Source organism: Myxine glutinosa, chromosome 1, assembly GCF_964187855.1.
Source record: "Myxine glutinosa chromosome 1, kmMyxGlut1.1, whole genome shotgun sequence".
Lineage (NCBI taxonomy): Eukaryota > Metazoa > Chordata > Myxini > Myxiniformes > Myxinidae > Myxine > Myxine glutinosa.
Window position 1 is genome coordinate 205,110,032 of NC_136261.1, and position 21,759 is coordinate 205,131,790.

At 42.4% G+C, this 21,759-nt stretch overlaps 1 protein-coding gene across 1 annotated transcript in view; it reads right to left on the reverse strand.

Annotated features, from left to right (window-relative positions):
* The window catches only part of LOC137433112 (uncharacterized), a 129,552-nt gene that overhangs the window by 61,122 nt on the left and 46,671 nt on the right, over window positions 1-21,759 (reverse strand). The window contains exons 4-8 of the mRNA XM_068125570.2: window positions 17,952-18,716; window positions 17,621-17,782; window positions 14,030-14,167; window positions 13,773-13,901; window positions 9,754-9,909 (exon numbers count right to left, since the gene is read on the reverse strand). Coding sequence (XP_067981671.2) covers window positions 9,754-9,909; window positions 13,773-13,901; window positions 14,030-14,167; window positions 17,621-17,782; window positions 17,952-18,716 — 1,350 coding nt within the window. The remainder of the gene's footprint in view (window positions 1-9,753; window positions 9,910-13,772; window positions 13,902-14,029; window positions 14,168-17,620; window positions 17,783-17,951; window positions 18,717-21,759) is intronic.

Consider the following 21,759-nt stretch of genomic DNA (forward strand, 5'->3'; position numbering starts at 1 on the left):
TGCTGCATCAGGGCCTGGGCAGCTCACCATCATATAATCCACTATGAATTCTTCATTGTACCAGAGGGTGCTTGAGGATAATGTGAGGCCATCTGTCAGAAAGTTGAAGCTCAACCGAAGGTGGACCTTGCATCATGACAATGACCCTAAACATACCAGTAAATCCACCAAGGAATGGCTGAAAATAAAGAAATGGCGGGTTCTGGAATGGCCAAGTTAAAGCCCGGATCTAAATCCCATCGAGATGTTGTGGGGGGATTTGAAACGAGCTGTGCATGCAAGAAACCCCTCAAACATCGCACAGCTGAAAGAATTCTGCATGGAGGAGTGGGCAAAAATTTCAAAAAACGGACACAAAAATTTTTTTAAAACATCAACGGACACATAAAACATATAATAAAGGGAGCGGGAGACAAGATGGGGAGAGAGAGGAAGCGCACAATGTCAGAGACTGTTAGACAGTTATAAGAAACGCCTACTTGAGGTTGTTTCTGCCAAAGGGGGCAATACCACCTATTAGAGCCAAGGGTGTACTTACTTTTTCCACATGGGAAATTTGCATTTATGTTTATTCAAATTATACAATGGACTACAAAATGTAAATGTTTCATGATATTTGTTATATTATATCACCTTTATCTATCAATATTGTTGAAATGAAGATCAAATAGCTGTATGTTGAAATATGTTGAAAAAGTCAAAACTTTACATGGGGTGTGCTTACTTTTTCACGTGACTGTAGGCAATGTTAAATCAGATCCCCGTACACATGGAAGGTTGTCGAACCGCACCTTCAAACCAGTTAAAACGTACATGCAAATCTTCCCACTCATTCAAAGCTCACCTGTTGAAGTAGTACCAGGTAACCGAGGTTGAAGTACAGTATGAAACAGCGAAGCGAAGCAACGAGAAAGAAACACGTGCTCGCCATCTTGAAGCAATGTTTCAAATGCGATAAGGATTTATCCTTATAAGCTCGCCATCATCAAAATGAAGGATTAAAAAAAAAAATTTGTATACAAGATCGAGGCTCGTAAGAGCCTAACGTAAGAGCTAACATTAATGACAAAAAAAACAACATAAACGGACACATAAAACATATAATAAAGGGAGCGGGAGACAAGATGGGGAGAGAGAGGAAGCACACAAGTACAACAGTAGAGAACAGGGACATCAGGAGATCTGTGGGAGGGAGAGGGCTTGGGGAGGAGGGCATGGGAAGGGGGTGGGGGGGGGTGGGAGGGGTATAAAACACATGGACACTGCTAGGACTTTCAGGAAAGAAGTCGGTATTTCAAAAAAGTGGATCTGGGGTGAATTAACAGGGGTAGAAAAGATCAAGATTTTGGATGGGGGAAGATAAGAGATGGTGGTGAACAGCTGTTTTAAAGACCTAGAGGGAGGAATGGGATTGAAGGGAGTGGGGGAGTTTTAAAGACCTAGAGGGAGGAATGGGACTGACTTGCATCAATGAACTGGCACAGTACCATAGATCAATCGGGCCAATTCCTAGGGACTCATTCAAAAAAGATGAATGATGACGGGTGCATCGGTTACATTGGCTTCCGTTGTGGGAAAGCAATTGAGCGTTAGGGTTTTACAAAGGAGGGATCCCACGTCGTAAGAGAAAATTGCCAGAGTAATGGAGGCCTGCACTACCCCCCGTCCCACTCCTCCACCCTCCACCCCCTCCCCCCCCCCCCCCCCCCCCCACTTCACTCCCCTGCACCTTTACACACTGGTCACTGACTATTGAAGTGCGAAACTCATTCACTCATGGTACAGATGTTGTGGCAAAATAGTATTCGTTTTTCTGAATGTCACAACATATGGTATTTGACATGTCGTAGGATGGCTCACACCAGCCACCTTTGCTCCACACAACAGTGAATGCCACCTTAATACATCTATTCTAAGGTTTTTCTTAGCATCGTTATTTGTGTCTATTGTTAGCATGTCTATCTGCTCAGCAATCAACGGTCCATCTTGGTGGTGTGGCAAATCACACTCTTTCCACACCTCGTGTTTCCTCACCTCTCACATCGGTGATTACAATATTGGTGATTATACCACAGCGTTTTTATGCCTCCGTTGACGAAGTCACCAGAGGCATTATGTTTTCAGGTTGTCGTCCGGCTGTCTGTCCGTCTGTTCGTCCGTCCGTCCGTCCGTCCGTCCGTGATAACTTGAGAACGGCTGAAGGGATCTTAGTCAAACCTGGTACAGGTATGTTTAATGAGGTAAAGATAAACCAATTAGATTTTGGGGTCACGAGGTCAAAGGCCAAATGTCAGAGGTCATGTTAAGTAAAAATCCTATTACCGCGATAACTTGTAAACCAGTGAAGGGATTCCGACCAATAGTACGGCAGATAGATGAAATATTTGGGAGAATTGTGCCTTTGATGATACAAGCACGAGAGTTGGCACACAGTTAGAGTGTGCCCCAAGGAAGATATTTGGCTATAGGGCCATCACAGATTTGTCCTGTGACAACAATGGCGGCCATTTTTCAAAATGGCCTCCATTGCTTGTTATTTTACGTATATTTGGTACATTACTGTGTATAAACTGTTGTTGTGGTCATTCAAGCTTGACATTTGGCACATAATTAAAGACCCCTAACTATAGGGTTGTCATATATTTGTCCTGTGACAACAATGTTTTTAAAATGGCCGCCATTTATATGGTATATTATGGTATATGGTATACGGTATATTAATTTGTATAAACTGTTGTTTGAATCATACAAGCATGGTATTTGGTACACAGTTAAATATTCTGACTATTAGAGTCATCACAGATGTGTCCAATAAAAATGGCGCACAATTTTTGCAAGTATGTTGCTGTAAAATTATTGGTTAATATTATTTATCATGGACATGGTTAATCTCTACCATTCTCGGTAGTCTGTTGTTAATAATACCTTTTGCATTATCATTTCTAGGTCTGACTTACAATGGCCATGGCATACAAGCTTATGGACCCTCTAGAGTCTAGACTCTAGAGCTGGGGACATCTGGTACACCATGTCAGAAAATAGAGTGGAACAAATGTGCTCTCTGCCAAGAAGACAAAGCAGAGGTTCCATTGTTGTCCAGCCGACTCAAGGCGTACACACGGGGCAGGGTATAAGACGCTCGCTGAAAATCTTGTGGCATTTAACAAGATTTATTGCTTGTCAAAAACAATTAACCTATCATGGCTAGATGAGGGTGAGGGTGTTGAAGCAACATTCCGATATTGCAAAGCAAAGTGGCATGATTCCTGAAGACTGAAGTTTAACAAAACAAAACTTCAGTGGACAGAGAAGCGAAAAAACCCCGCTGAAGACGATGCAGATGTTCTCAGAAAGTTCACCCACCAAAGCACACAAGAAGCACCTCCTTCCACTGAAACATGTTTTTTCTGTGACGAACCTGCATCTGGGGCTGGGGATATCTTGCGCAGGGCATCAACCTTTCAGCTTGACGTCCGTGTCCGGCAGTGTGCCCTCAAACTGCAGAACAAACCCTTACTTGCAAAACTTAGTGCTGGAGACCTTATTGCACAAGAGGCAAAGTATCACATCCAATGCCTAGTTTCTCTGTTCAATAAAGCACGAGATATTAAAACATCTGAGGGATCCGATGTAGACAGTATTAACCATGGCATCGCATTTGCAGGACTCGTGTCCTATATTGAGGAAGCCCGCATGGACAATCTTGTTGCACCAGTTTTCAAACTAAGTGACTTAGTAAATCTGTACACCACAAGACTGCAACAACTTGGAACTGATGTAAGTGGGCGTGTCCATTCCACCAAACTGAAGAATAGAATACTTGCTTACTTTCCAGACATGGAAGCTCACAAACAAGGCCGTGATGTGGTCTTAGCTTCCAATGAAGATGTTGGATACGCGCTAGGAAAAGCATGTGAGCATAATGCTGACAATGATGCATCTGGGTGTGACACGGTGTCATGTTTTGGAGGCAAAGGGAAAAAGACTGCCTGGAATGCATGGAATGCATATGATGAAGTCACGCCAGCATTTTGTGCCTTAGCTTCTACCCCGGCCCTAGAGTCCGTAGAAGACTGGCTGGTGCCTCTGGAACGATTTGTGGTCTTGCTATATGACCGTACCAGCACTCTGGAGTGTGTCAACCAGGCCCGTAAAGAGCTGTTCACTCAGAAAGGTAGAGCAATGGATGGTATTCCTCCAACGCAGGCAGCGCTTTTGCAACACATCAAGAGGGCCGCCTATCAGGCTGGTCACTGTTGGGGCCAGGTGATGATTGCTTCTCCAGAGCTTCCATCTCCAAGTGAATGGGGCTAGAAAAGGAATGCCACAGGTACCTGGGATATACTCTGGACATCTCTTCCACAAGCCACACAAGCTTGTCGAGAACTTTTGCGCTGTGGTTGCAAGAAGAAGAGGGGTTGCAGAGGGCAGTGCAAATGCCGAAATGCAGCACTCCAGTGCACCGATTTTTGCAAGTGCCTTGGACTTTGTGCTGACTACTAACAAGAACACAAGAACATGATTTTTGTTAAAGGGCTGCCATTTTTTCAGACAAATCTGCCATATCTTTGTGACCACAAAAACATCTGCAGACAGGACTGAACTGTGCGCCAAATTACCACATGCTTGTATTGCTAAAGGTACATTCCATACATTGGATACTGAGTAAAAACAGTAATCCATGGTGGTCATCTTGGTAATGGCAGCCATTGACAAGCCTGTGGTGACCCGAAAGTCACATCACACCTGTTTGGTGTGTGTCATTTATTTATTATTTTGTCAAACAAAACACCATTAATTCTCAATTCTATACTTAGACAAGTGATAAAACTAAACTAACAGATATCAAATTGGTATTCTGAGCTATTTATAACCCTGAAGTTTCTTTATTTATATATATATATATATATATATATTCACCTTTTTATGTGTTTATATGGTTGAAATTTATTACATTACGTGAAAATTGAGGGCGCTATTTATTTTTTATATTTATTTTCATCAATCAAAATTTATTTATATACATTTATTCATTTATTTTATGATAAGTATTCATTAAATTGTGTTGCTATTTTTTGGTTTTTCACCTGTTTTATGGCAATAAACATGATTTAAGGTAAATACCGCCCTCAAAGTTCACATTTAGTTAATACTGATGCGCATTCTACATAGACTAAACAGGTGTGACATGTCTTTAATTGTGTGCTAAATTCTATGATTGTATGACCAAATGTACAGTTTTATGCATGCCTAATGTATCAAATACAGTATATGTAAAACAAGCATCCTGAGTATTGCGCTGCAATACATGTCCCCTACCGGCAGTCTGTCGTCCGGAAAACTGTTGGGGAAATTACCAAAGTTCAAAGTGCCATAACTTTGTCAAAAATGATTGAAACGTCGTGAAGTTCGAACTTGATCTGTAACTTATCATGAGGAAACCATGTACCAAGTTTGAAATCATTAGCATTACGAGTTTAGAAAAAAAGTCCGGAAAACTGTTCTTTGCGTGACGGACTGACAGAAGGAGGGACGGAGTGCAAACCTATAGTCCCCTCCGGTGTACACCGGTAGGGGACTAATAACAAGCAATGGAGGCCATTTTGAAAAATGGCCGCCATTGTTGTCACAGGACAAATCTGCGATGGCCCTACAGCCAAATATCTTTCAAAGGACATACTCTGACTGTGTGCCAAATGCCATGCTTGTATCATCAAAGGCACAATTCCTGCACCTATCTGCCATACTACAAATTTGGTACACTTATGTAGAATGATGTAAAGATGAACCGATTAGATTTTGGGGTGAAGAGGTCAAAAGTCAAAGTCTGTTATAGGTCTATAACTTGAGAACGGTTGAAGTGATCCAATTCAAACTTGGTACACATATGTATAACTAGCAGAAGTACCCGGCATTGCCGGGCTGAGGAGGGGAGGGGGAAGGGGAGGGGGGGGGGAAGGGGAGTGGAGGGGGAAGGGGAGGGGGGGGGAGGGGAGGGGAACTGTGGGAGGGGAGGAAAGGGGGGAGGGGGAGGTGGGAGGGGGGAAGAGGAAGGGGGGAGGGGAGGGGAAGGGGAGGGGGTAGGGTGGAGGGGGAAGTGGAGGGGGAAGGGGAGGGGAGGGGGAGGGGAGGGGAGGGGGAGGGGAGGGGGAGAGGAAGAAAGGGGAGGAGGGAAGGGGAGGGGGGAAGGGGAGGGGGAAGGGGAGGGGGGAGGGGGAAGGGGAGGGGGGAGGGGGAAGGGGAGGGGGGAAGGGGAGGGGGAAGGGGAGGGGGAAGGGGAGGGGGGAAGGGTAAGGGGAGGGGAAGGGCTCGTTAAACCGACGTTCGTGCTCTCCGTGAGGACGTTTCTCAGCTCAAATTACGACCTTGTAATCAGGTGAAGGCATTCTCTCCAATGTCGACTTGAAGCTGTTGACCAGCGCATTATTTGAGTGGAGCATATCTTGTAAGGCGAGGATTAGTTCAGAGCGTAGGTTGGGGAAGTTCTGTCCTCGTCGGGCAGCTTCTTCTCGGTGGTCACCCATAAAATAGATTTGTAAAAATTTCGGTTGCTCACCTGGTTGAGGGTGGATAGAGCCAATGAGGTGGTATACCTGGCCTTGCACCTTGAATGTAGGCATGAATCCTTGCTCAGTGACGACGCAATCTGCTCCAAACGAAGTCATTTGGAACGAAGAGTTGTAATAACGGATTTCCTTCAGGAAGTGTCTGGATTGAGTCGTAGTTGATTGAAGTAGTTCTTTCAAAGGTTCCGTTGGAGATTAGAGAGAAGGCAAAAGGACATTGCCTCCCCTGCAACACATTCCTGGTGTTTCTCCCTTCCATTTCAAGGCATGTCAAAACTGACAGGTGAACGACATGGAGCCAATATCAACGTTTGAGGAGTAGTCAGTGTTCGGATTGTAACTGAATGCAGCCTTCTCCCATGCAATGGCCGGCTGCCGTCTGCCTGATGGTTGCCGGTTGTTGAGTCGTTTTTGGCGCTGTTCTTCTGTCTCCTGCTGTCTGGCCCTCACTACACTTTGTTGATTGGCGTTTAGACGTGCCTCTGTCTCATCTTCTGTCTCTCGCTGTCTGGCCCTCGCCAGACGTTGTTGATTGGCGTTTAGACGTGCCGTTCTCTCATCTTCTGTCTCTTGCTGTCTGAATCTAGAGACACGTTCTTGATTGGCTTGTCGATGGTGAAAAGTATCTTCATCGGTTTCATGGAGTCTCCGATCAGCGATTTTCCTTGCTTGGGAGGTTGAACGCGACAAATTTCTTTTCTTCGGTGCCATTGCCTTTATCACAGTCAGTCTTCCAGTCACTCACTCGTAGACAAATTCAATTCTTTTCACTTTTACGTTTACACGTGGTAATGAAGATTGCAACTTCTGCAATCAAACAAACGACGCAAACGCAAGATTGCAACTCTGCGTCGTGTCGTGGGCATGGCCAACGTGGCCTCATGCACCCAGGTGATTGGCTAACTCGAGCTCGGACAAGCCATAATGCGCTACGTTATGGCAAAAAATATGGATCTAAAGATGAAAGAAAAAAAAACCTATGTGGTGTGAATGGCAATGGTCATTCGATATATTTTCACTTTTACGTTTTGGCTAACTCGCTCGCGAACCTGACGAAGATCCTGAGCGAGGATCGCTACGCTACGCTACATTATGCTAACGCTACATTAGCTACGCTACGTTACGCTACGTTATGGCTAAAAATATGGATCTAAAGATGAAAGAAAAAAAAAACCTATGTGGTGTGAATGGCAATGTTCCTCGCTGAAATGTGAAAAAACGCAATCGCTCTGAAATACGTGCGAACACGTAACTGTGAGATTATGGCGGCAAGGATGGAACATCACGTGATCGCTCTGAGCAAATCAGCGCGCTGCTCTGCCACCGGCTCAGATTCCGTGTATAATATTCCTCGCTGAAATGCGCTGAGGTAAAAATATGGATCTCGTCAAATATTTTTAGGTAGGCCATGTTCTTCCCAGGCTCAATGGCCATGTCTATGCCAAATATCAAGCACATGAGCCTCTCCGTTTAGGAGTCTATCGGTAACATTACACACACACACACACACACACACACACACACACACACACACACACACACACACACACACACACACACACACACACACACACACACACACACACACACACACACACACACACACACACACACAGTGTTTTATATATATATAGATGATGTAAAGATTAACTGATTACATTTTGGGGCAAGAGGTCAAAGGTCAAAGTCTGTAATAGGTCTATAACTTGAGAACGGTTGAAGTGATCCAATTCAAACTTGGTACAGATATGTATAATGATGTAAAGATTAACTGATTAGATTTTGGGGCAAGAGGTCAAAGGTCAAAGTCTGTAATAGGTCTATAACTTGAGAACGGTTGAAGTGATCCAATTCAAACTTGGTACACATATGTATAATGATGTAAAGATTAACTGATTAGATTTTGGGGCAAGAGGTCAAAGGTCAAAGTCTGTAATAGGTCTATAACTTGAGAACGGTTGAAGTGATCCAATTCAAACTTGGTACACATATGTATAATGATGTAAAGATTAACTGATTAAATTTTGGGGTCAAGAGATGAAAGGTCAGAGGTTATTTCAGGTAAAAATGTGATAACTTTTGAACAGCTGAAGGGATTTAAATTAAAACGTGGTACAGGTATGTATAATGATGTAAACATGAACTGATAAATTTTGGGGTCAAGAGGTCAAAGGTAAAGAAGTCATGTCAGGTAAAAATATGATAACTTGAGAACATCTGAATGCATTTAAAGCAAACTTGGCACAAGTATTAAAATGATGTAATAATGTGGGTGGAGGCATATTGGTCGACGTCGTGATGTCGAAGTGTCGTTCTAGTTATCACATGCTTTCCTCATCTTGTTTCCTCAACACTCACAATGGCGATTACAATATTGGTAATTTTACCTCAGCGTTTTTAATCACACACTTTCCTCACCTCGTGACTCATTCGGGTGATTACTATATTGATCGCGGTGCTGTCCTTGACAATTTTACGTTTCTTTGACTCCCCGGACACAAAGACATCAGTGTTCGGTGGGCCGACACGAGTACTCCCGCCCTGATGGTGGTGGTGCCCGCGAGTATAATAAAGCTCATTTTTGTAGCCATCTATTAGTGGTGAACACAATGCCTACTTCAAAGCACTATTTAGTGTGTAAAATAAAAATACAGTGTAATGTGTAAAACAAAAAGTGATAAGTGATTGAAGATAATAAAAATAAATGTTACCATAAAACAGAGTCATGGCAATCAGTATTATATCAACATGCAGGTTCGATTCACCACATTATACACAGACCACTGTATTGCTGAAGCAATATTTTTCCTTGACCTATTTACAGCAGCAACTAAGTACGAAGCTATGTGCTGTTGAACACTTGCTGTTTAGTCAGGTTTATAGTTTTAAAAAGCCATCTATAATTAAGTAAAGGATTCAGGTGACTACGAGCTCTGTAAAATATTGCTTCAAATATTGGTTGTGGTACTGACACAAACAGACACATTCACATTTTGTCTAAACCATTAGGAAGCTCGTGCGTTTTGGGACCGTGTCTTTTTCAGACTGATAAAACAGTGCCTGTTTATATTTTACACTAAACTTAATCTACGCTGATGCAAATAAAAATATTAAATAATCCAGCAGGAATATAAAAGCTCAAAATAACAAGAACCAAATTAATGAAAAACATATGAAGAGGTATTACTTTTCGAGCAGCAATGCAGCGACGCAAACGAGTGATCCGTTGGAGCAGCATATGCAGCCCTCGCTCTCGTTCTTCATCCAAACGACTCTCCAACTCCAGTTGTCTGAACTCCAACTCCTCAAACCAACCACATTCTAGTTCCAGCCTCTCCTTCAGCTAATACAATGAGGGCAAGACCATCGAGGAAATAAAAGATGAGAAAAGAGGAAGCACAAGCTTCCTCGGTCCACTGCTGTTGTTGGTGTGTGTGTGCCATGTGATGAAAATGTCAAGGATAGTGACCATATCATAGAGGGACCCGATCAGTGCTCACAATGTAAACAACTCTAAATACTTAAGGTGAAGCAAAAGGCTAATAAAAAACTGAAGAATTTCTACATCTGATTGTCATGGTCATGAACTTTTATTCCCCCATGCATGACCACAGCACCTTTTTGCAGCAAATGTAACTTCAACAAATTCCCCAATAATTTATGTGAGGGAGTCACGTCTTGTTAACAATTGGCTTTGAGTCATATGACAGGCTTCAAAACATATTATGCCACTTACAGTATGTATTTTGGCAAATCATGAAAAAAGCCTCACTAAATGCAGAATTTAATACAAAATTCACGGAATAAATTGCATTTGCTGTTGAATGATGCATTTTTAGATGTTTACAAGGAAACCTTATGTTGTCCTTTCACTTCCACTCGATTAGTCTGTCCTTTTACCTGCCTTATTTGGCACTACACCGTGATGTCATGCTCATTGCTCACAAAATATGAACGCAAGATCAAACAGTAAATGTACACACTGTATTAGTCTATGTATGAGTGGATTCCACACATTTTTGCCGAATATAATAGAACACAAGTTATTAGCGACATCTATCCATCTATCCACTTCAACATAAACACAGGCTCGGTGCATGCACACCACTGGCGTTCCCACAATCCATTATGACAAAATGGCTGCTCAACGGCATGTCGTTTCACCAACGTGCAGTGATTGAATTCCTCGTGAAGGAGAACATCTCAGCTGCAGATATCTATGGCCAATTGAGTCAGGTGTACGGAGATGCCTGCATGGGTGCTAGCAGTGTCAGAAGGTGGGTGAAACACTTCAAACACGGAAGTACGGACATCACCGATTAGCCATGCTGTGATTGGCCGAGAAGCGCCACGACCAAACACAACAAGCAGAAAGTTGAATTGCTCATCAGTGAAGACCGAAGAGTGAGGGTTAGGGAGATTGCAGCACAGCTTGGCATATGACACCATGCTATGCAGGATATGATAGCGACCTTGGGATATCGGAAAGTATATTCCCGTTGGGTTCTCCGTTTGCTTACGGAGGAACACAAAAACACACGCATGGATGTGTCTTCACAGTTGCTTCAACAACATTCCGTAGAAGGCGATGACTTCCTGTTCCATATCGTGACTAGTAATGAAAGCTGGTTCCACCATTTCGACCCAGAAACCAAGCATCAAAGGATGGAATGGCATCACTCCACATCTCTAAAAAAGAAGGCCAAAAGAGTAACCTCCACCGGCAGTTATGGAAACCATCTTCTGGGATGCCAAGGGGTGCATCATTTATTTTCCAAAGGGGAAACCATCAAGGCGGCTCGCTAAGTTGCTCAAGAAACTGAAACATGCCCTTCAGGAAAAGTGTTCGATGGAAAAAATCTGTCATCTTTCATTATGACAACGCTCGACCTCACACTGCACATCTGACATTGGAGGAAATCTCAAAGAATGTCTGGGATGTGCTCACCCCCAATCTCTATTCCCGCCACAACCATACAGTCCGGACTTGGCTGCCTCAGACTACCATCTGTTCAGGCCCTTGAAAGATCACACGAGAGGCCAGCACTATGAAAATGACAAGGTAGTCCAGATAGCTATACGTAGCTGGTTTCAGTGTTGGAACAGACTTTTATCGCAGTGGGATTTCCAAGCTCGTACACACTGGCAGAAATGTGTGGATTGTTCTGGAGATTTTGTAGAAAAGTAACATGGTATGTCCATTTATTATTGACAGTGCAGATTGCAACCTTGACTGACCCCTGTCATAACTTCAAATCTGGATGGCAACGTATTGTTGTAAATTACACCGCATTTGTATCCATTGTAGGAACTCTCTATCATCGAAAAAGAGCCTCAGCGACCACGGCCTCAGCAATAATTGCTTCCATTGTTCAGAGTTCTTCCTTGTGATTAGTTTCATACACCTCATTATTTGCATTTCCAACTTTAATGGCATCGTTAGTCTCAATTGTTTTATTATCAACCTCACCGACACTGGAATCAGTACTTCTCTCCAATTCCACATTCTGTTATGTCCCCTTTCTTTGGATGTTGCTGTTGTATAGCCCCGGACAGTTCTCCCGAACAAGCCCGCAGCAAGAAATCAGCCGATCGACAACTATCGGGGATGCCTCTTCGTGGTGGTTGTACCCTTCCAACGCAAGTCGGGGGCCAAATTTTCCCCATTCTTCCCTGCTGCCCAGACTTGGCAGGGCAGCACAGTCACCGCCGGAGTGCCGATTGCTCCCGATGGACTGGCCCTTTCCCTCGTGTCTCTCCTTCTTTCTTTTTTTTCTTCTTCTTCTTCTTCTTCTTCTCCTTCTCTCTCTCTCTCTGTCTCTGTCTCTCTCTCTCTCTCACACACACACACACACACACACACACACACACACACACACACACACACACACACACACACGAGCTGAAGTGCACCATCCTATGTGTGGGGAATCTCTGGGTCAGTGAAGACCGAATCTCTGGGTCAGTCAGCAACCATCTTCTGGTGAAACTACCAAAATCAAGACTCTCTGCTCACCTTCACTCTTTCATTCCTCTTTTTTCCCAACTCTGGAACAAACTCCCATACTCTCTTCAATCCCACTCATCCCTCCAGGTCTTTAAAACAGCTCTTCACCATCATCTCATATCTTCCCCATTCAAAACATTGATCTTTTCTACACCCGCTAATCCACCCCAAACCAACCTCCTTCAAATTCCGTTTTCTTTCCTGAAAGCCTCTGTTGTGTCCATCTTGTTAATCCTGTGTACCCCGCCTCAGCCCATTCCCTTCCACAGATGTCCCTGTTCCCCACTGTTGTTGTACTTCCCTCTCTCTCCCCCTCTTTTCTCCTGCTCCCTTTATTACATGTTCTATGTGTTAGCTCTCATATGAGACTAGACTATGTATACAAAAAAAAAGAAAAAACAAAAGCTCTCGCTTGATTACTGTATTTTGTTTTGGAAAACTGGTGGAAAACCACAGTTTTCTCCAATCTCTGATAGAAACAATCCTTGACCTTGTCATTGGCCTCATTTGTTGGTATGTAACACTGGATGATGGTCAGTATTTTGTGTTTTGAATATAATTTTGCCTTAATCATTATTTGTTTAATTGGCTGCAATTCCATCAACAACTTATTGACTCCTTTTTGAGCATCAACACCACTCCATCTCGATGAATACCATTATCTCTATAGGAATACAATGATGTGCATTGTATAATGGAAGACCTTCATGCAAAATCTTTATGCTATAGGATAAACTTATGGTAAATTTATGCTATAGGACCATAAAAATATAATATAGTCCTCCTTCATAAATGTGCGGTAATATTTGTCAGTTTGTACTTCATGGCTCGATCAAAGTAATAATAACTGAATACATCAATTCAGCCTTTGCCATATTTATGCACTGAAAATCCCTACATGTATAAATGTTGAATCCATAGTTTAAAAGTAGTTGCTTAATTTTATATGTCACACTGGGAAGGCCATGGCAAACACCCATTATAAGCCTTGCTAATAAACCGCTTCTGCAGTATTGAACCTGCCTTTGGGCAGACCACCAGAATACGAAAACAAATATATACACAGGGCTGGCAGGAAAGCCGAAAGGTATGTGCACTGTACTAGACTTCGAGCTGTCTGGTCTGGGATCAAATCTCAAATCAGCTATAAAATGTCATCCTGGTGTTACAGGACAAATAGGATACTACAGTATTCCTACCTGTGCAAGTTTCACTGATATTTGCTGCCTGGAACTCTCATCACAGGCCTCAAGCTGTTTCTCTTCTTGCGATATTGCATCACGCAGCTCCCCGAGTCGCTCCTTCACTCTCCGCAGTTCCTCGGCGCCCTTGGGTAGGAATATCACAGTTTGGATTGGGAATTATATGTTGGAGAGGAATCAAAGTGAGAAAACCTTGGATTAGCGGTAAATATCAAATTTAATCACACCTCCTTCCATGATCTCCCTCTCACTACCTGCTCTCTCTGATTCTGCTGGCGTGTTTCAAGTTCATTGATTTGCTGCTGTACTTCCATGGCCACATCAGTGTCGTTGGATAGCCGACCACGTTCTGCCTTTCGCTCTGCATTCAGCAGCACCTGCTCCAGCCCTGCCTGGAGAGGACAGCAGGGTGTCAAAGTTAATATACAGTAAGTTGGAGTTCACAGGGATTAAAACGCTTATGTGCAAAATACAAAAAAGGAAAACAAAAGACCGATATGAAAAAGATTGACATGGAAAATTGCACAAAAAACCCCCAAAAACCCTCTAAAACAAGAAGCAGTTTGTGTCCATCACATTTATGTTACATATACTGTATACATCATATTATATGGTACTTTAACTCCATAATGCAAATATAATAGGTCCCGTATCCACATTATATATATTTTCTATAATCAAGGTATGAATTCACCGATCCAAATGGCTCCACACATGAGTGCTGTGTCCATCAGCATATCCGACCTTAAAGGGAAAACATCTTTCAAGATTAACTCATTTCTTTGGATGGTGAGCATGCTGGAAGATGCAATGGCCCTGTTGGTATCACACTCAAGCATCAGCTTAATGGGGTTTATGGCAATACATGGTGGGCCCAGAATGAAAGCTGGATGTTAGAAAGCCCAAAAACAAGGACATGAGAGATGGTACAATCAAACCACAATAATTCAATTGACAAAACTAAATGGAAGCAAAATAAATCATGCCCATACCTATGAAAAAGGACTGATATTGATCATATACCAAGGAAGGATCTGCTGAAAGAATATATTGTGAAGAGGAAAAAGAAATCCCATCTCGCAATGGAGCCTCATAGGAATGCCAAAGGCAGTTACAAGAGTAGCACAAAGGATCTTCATAAAAGCAAAACGAGTCGACCGTTGGTGTACTTCACAAAGCAAAATTGTAATTTGGCCACGGTACTGGCTCAAATGGATATTCTTGTGAAAAATAACATCATCTTACGATAATTCACCAAATGTCCGTCCGTCTGTCTGTCCGTCCGTCCGTTCGAAGGTACCGCAAAAACGGCTGAACAGATCGCAACGATATTTTTGGTGGGTAATCTTGGGATCTCCTGGAGTAAAATAGGGTGTATTGTTTTTCCAATTTCAGCTTTGGCCTCCAGAATTTTCAGGTTTGGACTTCCGCATAATGTTATTCTCCCGGGTGCCGCACAAAGGGCTGCACCGATCGCTGCACGGCTGCACCGATCGGACTCGGTGACCTCGGACAAAGACCTTTTATAAGGACATGGGTTGAATCCCTGCTTGAGAGAATGCCAACCCCCTCCCCGCCATCATGGTCGTCTCTCCAACTCACAATCCCACGAGATATGCGGAAAGGATGACCCAAAACCAATTATCTTCTTTTTGATTCGTATATAAACATCATTAAAAGTAAATAATGATCTCAGCCAAAGTTAAAACGACATGAGTTTAATCTCTACATGAGAGAATTCCACATAGCTATTTGGTCGGTGTATATGCTAACAGATCGCTGTCTCCATCGATCTTGCCAAGGCCGTAACACCTATTGGCTCAAAATCCTTTTAACTGTTGACATGGTAGTTTTTACAATGAAGGAAACATTAACAATGTTGTTAAAAGTTTATTTTGTGATTAATTTGTGATTGGAGTTATGTTGTTTGGAATGAAATAAGAGATATCGAGTTCAAGTAAATGAAGACATGCCGTGATGGTTTCTACCTTCTAAACGTGAACTTCGCGGATCGCCATATGCAGATTCGCCACGGACCCACGATCGATGTTTCTATACGTGAACGTACCCGTTTGTTTGCGAACGGGTACGTGTTTCATGGAAGTCCTTCAAAAAACTTGCTGTCCATGTCTGACGTGTGACTGAGGGTGCTACAGGAATGTGGAATTTATTGGTTTCATGCTTTAGCATTCGCCGTATCTGCATTGCCTGTTTGCTTCCGGCCTCCCACCCGTGCCTAGCACGGGTATCTCACTAGTATATGTAATATCCATATTGCATCAAACAAACTGCCTTAAATGCCCTCTAGAAAGTATAACTAGAAAGCATCTGAAAAGGCAAAGTCCATCCGTGTCTGCATTGTATTCAGACATCTTCTTCTTCTTTATGCTAAACACAACAAAAACAGCTAAAAAAACACAAAATGAAAATTGACGATTTTTTGCAGCCTTTTGATCTTTGGCCTTTGACCTTTTGATCTTAAAAAACAACAGCTTATAGCTTTTGATTGTTGAACCAATTCAGTGTCCCAATATGCAAATTATTAAAATTTCAGTTCAATTTGATGAACATTGATGATTTAACATGATGCTGATCTTTGACCTTTTGACCAAATTATTAATTTGTCTTCATAATCTCATTATAAAGTGTCGTTGAAAATTCGATAACGAAGCTAAATGGTAAATTGAAATTTCTCATCAATTGGATGAAAAATAATGATTTTAGGTGATGCTGACCTTTGGACAAAATTCTTAATTTGACTTCTCCATATTCTCATAATAAAACTTTGCTGAAAAGTTGATGATAAAAGCTCAAATAGTAAAAAAGTTATGGCCCGGACAGACACACAGACACAAACGCACAGAAGTGATGCAAAACCTCGTCTCTCGTTACGTGGCGGAAGGGCTAATAACTACATAAATGAGCAGGATGCAACAGTGGGCTGTGGCCAGCATCTCAGTTTAAGTCATTTCAAGAATCAAAGTCAACAGTTGACTGCCAAGGGGCAAACACACTATCAACTATGCTGCACTTTAAATGAAGAATGACAAAAAGTCGAAAGTTATAAATTTAACTTTAGTTTAACTCACAGTGTAAAGCATTTGGATTCTAATCTTTGAGAAACTAAGATGGTTTTGGAAGAATAATCATGTCACTAATTTAGTGGGCATTTTGTGAGATATATCTCACCTGGTTTGACACAAATAAAAACGTTCTACTTTGTGATTGACTGTTAATGACCTTGGGGTAACTTCAAAGGGACACTATAGTGTTACCGAGGAAAGGGCAGTACTGTGAAGCAACCCCTAGCTGAATTTAAAACGTAGGTTAAAATAGGCTCATATCTATCTATAATTCCACTAATCTCTGTGTGTCTGTGTGTGTGTGTGTGTGTGTGTGTGTGTGTTTGTCTGTGACCGCTGTTTCTCGACAACTACCGGTCCGATATACTTGAAACTTGCCAGGTATATTGCTGGGGACCCGAGGATGTGCCTTTTCAAGGTTTGAAATTAATCGGACAAGTGGTTCCCAAGGTATGGTCACCGTACTCGCAAGCCGTTCGCTTTGGCTTTGCGAATGGACCAAACCATTTCATGTAAATAGAGGGGGGGGGTTCTACCGTACTCGCAAGCCGTTCGCTTTGGCTTTGCGAATGGACCAAACCATTTCATGTAAATAGAGGGGGGGGATTGTCACCGTACTCGCAAGCCGTTCGCTTTGGCTTTGCGAATGGACCAAACCATTTCATGTAAATAGAGGGGGGGGGGATATAATTTTAGATATATATATAGTACGGGCACGCCCTAGTAGTCACAATGCAGGATATTTTGGTAATAGCTCCTGACCTCGTGTGCACTCTCTTCCATGTGCAGCTGCACATCAACAATTCGCTCCCTGAGTTTCTGGAGACGTGACACAACTCGAGCATGTTCGGCGAGCACCTCGCTCTCAGTTTTCATCTCTTCAATATATGGGCGCCTCCCTTGACTCGCACCTTCCAGCAAGCTCTGCAAAGTAATGATACAGTTAGAAAATGCCTGCCTTCTGATTTCCATGTTCTCGGTTCTATTTTACACATTGCAGTTGTTACCTTTTTGTCAAATTACCCATCCAATCACAATCAACAGCTTAGTGAAATGAAAATATATAAATTGTTTTAACTTTGAAAATACTCACCTCATTACGGCCACTTTCTATGAGGCTGTACTCCTCAATCTTGTGCAACTCTTCCTTGCCATGCGCACCTGTGGCCTCAGCGACCCCGGCCTCAGCGATGGCGACCTCATCGAAGGCGGCCTCAGCGACCCTGGCCTCAGCGACCCCGGCCTCAGCGACACCGACCTCAGTGACTGCGACCTCAGAGACCCCGGCCTCAGAGACCCCGGCCTCAGAGACCCCGGCCTCAGTGACCCCGGCCTCAGTGACACCGGCCTCAATGACCCCGACCTCAGCGACTCCGGCCTCAGCAAATGCAACCTCAACGACCGCCCCCTCAGCAACCATTGTGTCAAATGTTCTGATTTCTTCCTTGTTAATATTTTCATAAACCTCATTATTTGCATTCCCAACATCAATAGCATCATTAGTCTCAATTTTTTCATTATCAGCCTCACCGACACTGGAATCAGCAAGATCATTTTCCAGCCTTTTACTCCTCACCTCTTTGCTCTCTGTCCCCTGAAAGTTTTTATCCTTCTTTTCCTCATTTTCTGGCAAACCCAGTTTACTACTGACCATGATCTCCCTTTCCATAGGGATCAAGCCTTCTCCTCCCTCCTTGTCTTCACTTCTCACGTTGTTAGTGTTCTGGTCATCATGTACAAGTGAGCCAAAATTCTCTCCAGGTCCACAAACACTTTCAGTTACGTCAAATTTCTTAATTTCCTCAACTCCCTGCAACCCAGCGCAGAAATTCAAAATGGCTTCTAGTCGCTGGCGTTCCTATAGTGCAGAAATAGAATAGGTTGGAAATATAATGGAAAATCAGTGAGGAATATAATTCAATTTCAAGACAAGTAAGGAGTTCAAGCTTTCATAAACATCAAAACTTGTCAAACTTCCAGCCAACAGGTGATATTTCAAATTATGTCACAATTCCATAATAATGTATTGCTATGCAAATGAATGATACAAAATATGTGAAACAGCCACAGCTCTCATCACATTAACACATTACAATCAGTCGTCCATTTGTTAAAGTAGTCAGATTTCTCTGTCCCTCTGTCTGTCATGCTATTTTCACTGGGATGTCATTACGACGTTAGGTCTAGCGCTAGGCTAGGTCTCTATGGAAATGTACATCATCCCGGTGTCCACCACTCAACCTGTCCCGTCGCTTCGCTGATGGCAGTCATAACCCAATATCTGACGTACGTAGGTGACGGGCTGAATGCTAGGCATCTGGATGATAGATTTACTAAGATGGCAGTGTAGTAAGAAGGTGTTATGTCAGCGATGTCATTATGGCATTACATGAAGTGCTAGACTAAGCCATTACGGCGGTGTATTATTCATGACTAAATGAGAATTGCATTTGAACAAAAAACATAAAACAAACATATAAAACAAATTAATAATATTGTTATTTTGGTGCATAAGTGTTTTGGTGCATAACACATAAAGCAACTTTTAAAAAAACACAAAACAAACATATAAAACAAATTAAACATAAAACAAATTCATATTGTTATTTTGGTGCATAAGTGCGAGTTTTACTAAAATGAACACTGCGTTGTTAGCACTAAATAAAATGTTTCTGGAGTCATACTAAAATATGCAATTTGGTCTGTCTGTCTTTTTGACCGCGATACATTTGGACGTTACTTATCTGATCTCAACCAAACTTGACAGGAGGACTCGGGGTCAAACGACGGAGGTTGTAGTGGTTTCATTCCACCCCTCTCTCTCCCCCTTCCCAAGGGGGGTTGTCCGCCTTGGGCGAAATTCGTGCTAAGGCATTATATCCGTGTTAAGACAGCTTAATTGTGGTGTTTTTCCAAGACCGCTTCTAAAAACAAAAGTAGTAACATTTTTGAGCAATATCATAATTTTAATGTTATTACAAAACAATAGTAATACTAATAATATCCCCTCTCTCCAAGGGGTTTTTCTTCCTTGGACAAACGCGATGTTAACGTGAATAAATAGCTTATCGTGGCGTTTCGTGGGACATCCCTACCAGAAGTAAAAAAAAAACCATTATAAACCACGAACACGTATGATTACCTTTTTAAACAGTCGCTAATGCTGTTTAACATTATACTGAAAGGGAGGAATGCCGACGTTCTTGAGGTATTACATGCTAACAGACCTGAGCTTAGATCTACTGTTATCTATATATCCCAGAGAGGATAATAACATGAACCTTTCTGCCACTCTTGTAGGGAGTGGGTGTACTAGTGAAAAAAATTGCAAATGTTGACCGTCTATAAACTGTATTACTGTACTGTAACATATACAAGTTGTTATTCAACTACGTCAGCGAAGCAACGGGTTCAATGCTAGTAAACACTGTTTTCACATAACTCCAGCCTGTTATTAAAGCAGGCCAATATACACTTGAACAGGCACACAGTTACTTAATTCGTTTATCTGCTGGGCACAGGTATATCGACAAGTGCGCAGCTGGTTGAAATATTCAAGGGAAGCAGTTGGTTAACACAGTGGCCAAATAAAACAGTCACGTGGCTCAGCACAGCCATTGGGATGAGCACACAACAAATGCTATAATCTCCTTCTACCTACATGAACCCTTCTCCTTGTGGCAGCTGCAAAGCTCTGCCTGTATAAAGCCCCAGGCTCCCACACCCAGGTATGTTTGACTTTCCTTTCCAAGGACACAGAGCTTGCCTGGCAAATAGTTACCTCTGACTAAATAACGTAAAGTCATCAATCAGCTAGACCGATAAAGAGAAGTAAAGAGATGAATGGAAATGGCGAATCACACAAAAACTCAACTATGAGACAAAGAAGACAACACAAGGCAAGGCAGGATATCTAAGATAGAAGGAAATGTAGAAAAGTACGAGGTAGACCAGACAAAGGAGAAGGTTAAAGGGGCACAGATAGAGACACTTATTACAAACTATAAAAAATGAAAAAGAAAACAAACAGAAGCCGATGTACAAACAGGAAAAAAGAAAAATATAAATGTAAAAACTTGAGGTAACGCCTGATGTAATCAAGGCCTATAAAATATGCCATCCGATCAACCTCACCTTTTAGTTCCACTCTGTCTGTTCATGTCTTTCTGTGACTGCAGCTGATCTGTTTCGATGAGGTTGGAGTATTTCACTTGTGTTTTTACTCTCGTCACACCCAACTGCACACCTGGCTAGTCCAAACGCGCAAAACCTACACAAACACCCTCCCCCTGCCCTCCCTCTTTCTTTGCCTATCCTGTTACATTACTCATCCCCACCAACCTCAAGCTACCACATTTCTCCCTATCCTTATTCCTCATACTCAGTTATAAATTACACCGATTATATGTACTGTAGACATTTTAAAAAGGAAGCAAAAAATAAAGAGAGGAATAGGAAGTGCATATAAAAAAGAAAGAGTAGGAGGAAAAAATAGAAAGAGGAGGAGGAAAAAGAGAGGCGTAGGCAAAAGAGAAAGAGGAGGAGGAAAAAGAAAAAGAGGAGGAGGCAAAAGAGAAAGAGGAGGAAAAAAGAGAAGGAGGAGTATGAGAAAAAAAAAAAAGAGAAAGAGGAGGCAAAAAGAAAAGAGGTGAAGGAGGAAAAAGGGAGAGGAGGCAAAAGGGAAAGAGGTGGAGGAGGAAAAAGAGAGAGAAGGCAAAAGAGAAAGCGGAGGAAACAAAAGGGAAAGAGGGGGCAAAAGAGAAAGAATAGTTGGTAAAAGATAAAGATGAGAAAAAGAGGAAGTAAAAGAGAAAGAGGAGAGAGAGGTAAAAGAGGAGGAAAAATAAAAAGAAGAGGCGGAAAAATAAAAAGAAGAAGAGGCTAAAGAGAAAGAGGAGGAG